Below are 7670 nucleotides of genomic sequence, written 5' to 3' on the forward strand. Positions count from 1 at the left end.
TGTACTGTCCAGTGACACAACCTGTATCCACCTTAAACTTACAGTTTAAAATAAAGTACAATACAATAAGTGCCACTTAAAGCTGCAACTAACTATTGTTTTCATTAATATTTAGCCAATTCATTGTTTAGTCGATCAAATGATTAAAAATAACGACATTTGCTGATTTACAATGTCTTAGAAGCCATGGTGGTGTCGTTTTGCTATCAGATAAAAGTCAGTGGTAAAGTCAGTGGTGAACTATTTATAATCATATAAAAAGAGAAGAGCAGAACAACCTTACGTTTGAGAGACTGGAACCAGTCAATGTTTGTTTGTTTTTTGGACGACTTACTTAACTAAGGCTGCAACTGAATATTTTCATTATTGACTGGTCTGTTGATTACTTTTCAAATTAATCTTTTTTTCTATAAAATGTCAGAAATGAGTATTTAATGCCCATTATTAACTTCCTACAGAGTAAGGTGATGTCTTCAAATGTCTCGTCCAACCCACAGTGATCAACACAAAGAGATTCAGTTTACTCGCAAGTATGATAATGAAAGCATCCAGAAGCTGGAACCAAATTTTGCTTAAAAATGTCAAAAGCATCTATCAAAATAGATGCCAATTCATTATCTGTCAATCAACTAATCAATTAGCTCTAAACTATAAATATATATATATATATACACACATATATGTCAGAAGTTAAAAGAAGCAGATGTTTGACATTTTTCCCTGAAAAATAACTAAAACAATGAATTGATTATCAAAATAGCTGCAGATTCATTTTCTAGTAATAGTCTACTTCAATAATCAGCTCCAGTCACAGCCCTTCTCCATCGTCAACTCACAAAAAATATTTATGTATCATTTTGAATATAAACAGTGAATGTCTTCTTGTTTCTTCACAATTAGGGCTGCGGCAGTTACTTTCATCATTGATTTAATCGGTCTGCTGTTTTCTCAGTTAATCATTTGACGTAGAAAAATGTCAGCAAATAGCAAAACATGCCTGCAGAAATTCAGTTTACTCTCAACAAAAGACTTAATATTAACCTCAGAAACTTTTGGGCATTTTTGCTTAAACAATTAATTAAATGATCAATCGAATAACAAAGTAGTTGGCAATAGAGCTGAAATGATGAGACAATTAATTGATGGATCGATAGAAAACTAAATCAGCTACTCATCAACGTGATGTAATGGTACATCAAATATCTTTGGGTTTTGGTCCGTTGGTCAGAAAAAACAAGACTTCACATTGGGCTTCAGGAAATTTGAAATGAGAAAGCAATGATTAACTGTGGCAATAATCAGCAGGTCAATCAATAATATAAATAATCATTAGTTGGAGCCTTAGCTGGCAACTTATTTTCTGTTGGTCTAAAAGGAACTTTTTTTCTTTGAGAAACTTCCGATCTCATGGCAGACTCAAATAGAATGATTTTTAATCTCCTGTTTTAATGTGAATGACTTAAGTGTTAAACATTTCCAGTATGATCATAAGATTTCCAGTATATCCTCAAACAAATGGCACACTTGGCACAGCTCGCATACTGGTCTCTTTAATGCTTTAATTGGTTTTACTTTTGAATAACAATGCAGCGCCAGGCAAGACATTTGCTCTGTTAAATATCTTGTGAGCGTTTTTGACACAGTAAAGCTGCCATGAAACTGTTTAGTTTGTACGCCACTTTCCAATTTGCAGTGGGGCCTCCCTTGTACATCAGCAGCAGAGCTGTGCGTCTATTAGCAGCAGTCAATTTAACACCCTTGCTTAGGTGTTTTTCATTATGTTTTCAACTGTGGGACTTTCTCAAAGAAATATTTACAGTGTCTTCGATTATGATTTAATTCAAACTCAATTTGGGCAGTCAGCCTCGCAGAGCCGAGGGGGCATCCCCGATGGCTCACTCCCATGCGTTAGGCGGAGGGAAACACCTGGCGTTATACCATCAAAACAACCCCACTACAAACCACTTCAGAGTGTTTGTTTGTGAGCAAGGCATAATAAAAACCCATAATATTAGCCCTCACACAACATTCAATTAACGCATTAATTCATCTTCAGCAGGTGGCCCAAAGCAGGTGGAGTGGTCTCTTTAAAAAAAATCATCCATGGAATTATTACTGGCGATAGGTCCGCAAATTAAAAAGCCAATGGTGCAGCTGTTAATGAGTGGAGAGTTGGAGCATTTCATAAACTCTACAGCTACAGCCAACAGCACTCACCATGGACAGCTCTTGTGCAGAGGACAGAGGACTGGCTGCCACATCAATCTGCGCGCTCAAACATCACACACACAAGTTCTCTGACACATGATGTGCACATAGTGGCGGCCTCATGTCACATCTCCATGATTTGACAGCAGTTTAATGTTCCAAAAATGGAAAATATTCATTCCCTCTTTCTGTCCATTTGCCCTTGTGAGAGGTCCTGTCCTCCAGGTACCATGGCTGGGATTATATCCATTAAGGTAATGTGTTCTCTGCACCTGCACCACTGACACCAAGACAAAAACAACCTCCTGCAACAGTTGAAAGTGATTCCAATTCTTCCAAATTCAGTGACACTAATGAGATTTAGACACAGCCTGTTTGCCTTCTGCAAGAATACAGTTTCTGCCACCTTTAAGTATCCTTAAAAACCAAAATGTTCAATTACCTTCTCAGACACTATTCTTCCACACAAAAACAATGAACCTAGGCTTCTCTAGCAAAGAACTGCTCTGAGAGCAGCACCTTAGCCCGTATGAAAAACCTGCACGGATGGCAATCTAACAATGAAAAGGTGTTAAGTGTGTTGACGTCAGTCTTTTTTGCTTGAGAAATTAGGGAGGATATGAACGCAAACAAAGCTAACTACAAACTAATCACAACATCGTTTTCACCTTGACGTGTGTGTGTGTGTGTGTGTACACTTTAATGGAAATACAGTGGTGTCACTAACATAATCTAACTGTCACCTACAGCAAGCATTATACCCAGAAATTCAAGGGAAGTAGCAGCAGATTTCTTTGCACGCTGCTCTCTGAGACATTTAGACATTACAGCAAAGATAAGACACTTATTCAAAGTTTTTAACTCTAATTTGACACCTGATAGAGAAATCTATCAGTCTTTTGCCTATTCCACAAAACAAAGAAGTAATGATTTAAAGTAAACAGAGCTGATGCACTTACTCAGTGAGAGTGTTACTGAGTCTGGTCCCCATCCAGAACTGACAGTTGAGAAATTCAGATACACTGAGGCTTTCCTAATTAAAATATGTTCATAAAAATGATCACCGAAATGAAATACAAGTCATTATAGAATATGCTATTTACGAAATACGCAATGTCGATAAATAAGAACACAACCCATCTCAACAGTCTCACTAAAAAACGGCCTCAAAGGAGTGCATGATGGTTAATATCGACATCAGTGATGTAAAAACAGCATGAAAACACACTGTATATGTTTCCAGCTTGACTAAACACTCCACTGTTAAAAAGAAATGGGCCTGTCTTGATGGCCAAAAAGTGTAACGCTGGCCTACATGGATATGCACACAGGAAGTGACAAATTGAAACGAAAAAGGGAAATCCAAAACTTTCCAAACAGCAGTGAGAAGCACAACCGAAACACTCATCAACATGACATTTCTAATGCCTTCAGGTACGTTTTTGTTAAGACTCTCAGTCTGTGAACATGACCCGCTGTCTACACACCGCTGGTGTCACCAATATCTGGACATTTGGGTTAAAACATTTCAAACTGATCCCTTCTGCTGACACGGACCTATGAACGTGTGAAGTGTCACCGTGCGGCTGTAAGTGTCCACGGCTTACCCCGTTGTGAACGCACTAAAGTGACAATCGAGATGTGCAAAAAGCTCGCACCTTCAAGCAACAAGTGGTGGTCTCACGTCAGATGAGTCTGTCCTTAATGACCCCACTTTGGCTGGAGATGAAGGGTAAAACACAGAACGTCTGCCTTCTTGTAGAAATAAAATAATACACCAAAATAAAACACCAAAAACAGCATGGCCTTTGTCATGACAGCTCTCATATTTGATTAGTACATACCTCAAGCAGAAGCCAAGAACATGCAATGCCCAAGTCAGTTGAATATTTGGAGAGAATGCATGCAAGATATTGTACTGATTTGAAGTGTCAAACAAATAAATGCCTTTCACAAAAGGAAGAAATGACAAAAATATGTAATAATGAAAATAATCCTTCGCTGTAAAGGTACAGCTACACACTCCACATGTGTTGCCTATGTAGAGGGAAGAGACTACACATGTGGCTGGAGAGAGAGAGAGAGAGAGAGAGAGAGATGTAGGTAAGCACTGTTGACATGGTTACACTCTCTGCATGTGGAAGTAAATGAGGCTATTGTAAAACTGCTGGAAAAGAAACACACTCTGTGACACCCGGCTGACACCTTTGCTTGCTTGTAAACACAACTGCAGCCAGCCCCGACCCCCTCACGTGGCCACGAGGCGTTCTGGCACACAAGTCTCCTCAACTCCTGATCTGGAAACAGTGGAAAACACACTTGTACAACGGGCTACATGACCACACCTACTCTATCTGCTGTACCAGAGTCAGCCGAGACTTGAACGAGCAGTGCACACAGTGTACCCAACTGCACAAAAAAATAAAAAACAAACTTCAGGTGCATGTCTGTGGTCAACAGCTAAAAATGACAAGTTTAGAGATGTGACTCAGCACAAGTGAGCTTCAGGTGTAATCTAACAAATAAAATAAAAAACAATGCTGGATCTACATGAGTACAGTCATCATGCAAATTACTGCAGCGGGAGGAACTGAACAAAATGTGTTCTCAAAATGCTTTCCACAAATGCAACCAATGAGTAAGTTATCATTCTGAAATGAATACTGTAGTTTCTGGCGCATATTTTGTACATGTGGGAAAATATTCAGATATATTTTATATGTGCAAAAAAATCTGAAGCTATTTTAAAGATCACACAAATGCATGCAATATTGCTCAAAACGAATAAAAAGCTCATAAAAAGACACTAGGACTGCGTTGTCTTGACACGGTGGAGGATCTGAGCGGGCAGAGGGGGCTGTTTTTCTGCAGCCTTCCATTAGATGCAATTATAAATGGCCGAGAGCAGAGGGATGGGGAGCCAATCAGATCTCGGCTCGCATGTCAACCTAAGACCAACTGTCTCCTGGCTCTGACAGCAGGATTTTACCTCCATAATTCAAATCCCAAAGCAAAAGCAATCTGCACTTTGCCAACTCCAACCAGCGGGGCCGTGTTTACAAGGCGGCACATGGAGGAGAAACGCGGGGGGAAAAAAGAGGCGAACGGAGTCGAACCGAACCACAAAATGAATGAAACCCTCCGCCAAGATGAATCAATCGCGGTCACAATCACACTTTGATCCGAGTAAACACTTAGCGGGTGCAATTGTTGCGATTCGCCGGACTGTGAGACACATCTCCACCTCACCGTGCGGCGGCTTTTTAACCGACAGAGGGGTCTTTTTCTTAATGATTATGCAAATGTCATTTAACGGCTATCGCTGTCATTTGCATCTTGTTTACTGCCCCTGACAGCCATTGACACACAACTTTGATAGCACTGGTGGGAGCACAACGCCAGAAAAGAGGCGCTTTCGCCGCGGATTCTCGCAGAAATAACAGCGGTTTCCAGCACTTCAATCTACACCGAGGCTCGAAGAAGCACTGCGAAGAATCATCACCTTATCTCCCTCTGCACACACACACACTTTCTCCTCACAAACTCTTGCTCTACTTAGTCAAACTCTTGCCCTGTACCCAGCAGGGACACACACCAATACCCACAACTCGGAAAGTTGTTTCTGACAGAATATGCGGCTTCTTTCTCTGTCTAAACACTATTGCAGGGGGTGGTATTGGGAGAAAGAGAGAGGCAGCCATTTTAGAGCTCTTGCTACATAGACAATGGCTGGGCCAATGCAATATGCAACTCTACAGGGCTTTTTCAGAGCTACTGGGTGACTTTAACTCAGTCAAAGTGTGTCCGAGCAGTAAGTGAAGTTTACCTGATTTCTGTTTGGAGGCTGTCCAGTGTTTCCCGGGCTCATGGGAGGCGGATGGTGGGTCCTTTGTTGCCAACCCGGATGGACCCCACCATACTGACTGCTGCCCATATCTCCTGGTCCCTTATTGGCCCCTTCCTGATTGTTATAGTCTCCTTGGGGGTAATTCGGGTAGCTCCTGGCAGAGCTGGGGGATGTCAAAAGCTGATTTAAAGTTGGCGTAGACGTAGGTTGTTGGTTTCCCATGTTATACCTCTGATTATTGTAAGAGGCAGCCATAGCTGTGGTTCCTCCTGCTGGCTGTTGCTTGCCTGGCTGCCCCCCAGCCGCCGGAGGCTGGTTGTTACGCGGGGAATTCATGGCCCCGTATCCTTGGCCCTGATAAGAAGTCCTGTTCTGGAACGGGCTGTAGTTGTTATAATGGTTGGGGTAGCCGTGTTCGTGTGAATTAGGGGGGTAAGGGTCCATCATGCCCGGCCCCGATGCAGCTGCCATGCCAGGGCTTTGTTGTCCGCCATGTTGATGAAAAGGGGCCCGGCTGTAGTGCTGGTTGTAACCGTAAGGAGGTGGAGGAAAGGGGCCCTGGTGGTGGTGTCCCATCCCGGGATGGTTATTCCCTTCGGGCCCGCCTGTATCATTCTGATTACTGCTATTATTATTTACCCTGGGCAAATTCCCGTTGCCGTTCTTCATGTCAGGTTCCCCTCCTCCCCCAGCATTTCCAGCATCGGTCCCGTCCTGCAGATCCTTCTGGCCAGGAGATCCGCCGTCAGGTCCCGGTTCCTTATTTTCATGCTGTTTCTCTCCCGGTACCGACTCCTCCTGCGGGTCCCGATCCGGCTTTTTGAGTTCGGATGGCGGGCTAGTGTTGAGAGTGGCGACGCTGGCGACCTGAGCGGCCATGATATCCCTCTCTCTCTCTCCCCCACTCTTTCTCTGCCTCACTCTCTCAGCACGGCGACTCACTCACAATCAAACTCCGAATAACCATTGAATATTAAATACAATTATATTTATAACAACGTACCCGTTGTCCCGGTTCATTCCCCCCTTTGCCCTCCGCCCGGACCGGTATCCGGTAATCCACCGCGACTCCGTTTAAAGTTAAAACAGAGAGGGGAAAGTTTGTGAAAGAAAAAATATATAAATACAGAGCCAGGGAAATGAATTTCACCGACACAAGTGAGTGTGTGTGTGTGTTGGAGGGGGGGGCTTCTGTTACAGAACGAGAGCGCGAGCTAGAAATCAACCAAACCAGCACGAGGCTCCGCGAGACACAGCCATCTTACCGACCTGTCGAAAACCCGGAGCGGAATCAACAGTGTAAACTGGATCCGGACTGCGCCAACTGTCTAATAACAACATTGTTTATACCCAAGAAGAGCCATTATTGTTGGTCTAATGCGCTTTAAACTGAGCTCATACATTAAAATGTCGACGTGCTCGAAAAGCCCTGTTTGTTAGCTTAAAGAACTGGTCAGTCTGAGACTAATTAAGTGCTGCATATAGGTGAAACGCTTATGCTAATAAGGATACACAGCAGTGGGCTAAGTGCTTTACATTCGAAGATATATATATATTTATATTTTATATATTTTTTTTTTCCACATATTTACAAAATTTGCTCCGTTATTTAATT

The 7670-nt window shown here is 42.4% G+C and overlaps 1 protein-coding gene across 1 annotated transcript in view; it reads right to left on the bottom strand.

The window, feature by feature from the left end:
- Nucleotides 1-7306, bottom strand: part of arid1ab (AT rich interactive domain 1Ab (SWI-like)) — a 50444-nt gene extending 43138 nt beyond the window's left edge. The window contains exon 1 of the mRNA XM_035681199.1: nucleotides 6035-7306. Within this exon, the coding sequence (XP_035537092.1) occupies nucleotides 6035-6934 (900 nt within the window). The 5' untranslated portion in view covers nucleotides 6935-7306. The remainder of the gene's footprint in view (nucleotides 1-6034) is intronic.
- Nucleotides 7307-7670: the final 364 nt, after the last annotated feature.

Source organism: Morone saxatilis, unplaced genomic scaffold (assembly GCF_004916995.1).
Source record: "Morone saxatilis isolate NCDOM2014 unplaced genomic scaffold, NCSU_SB_2.0 Contig9, whole genome shotgun sequence".
NCBI lineage: Eukaryota > Metazoa > Chordata > Actinopteri > Moronidae > Morone > Morone saxatilis.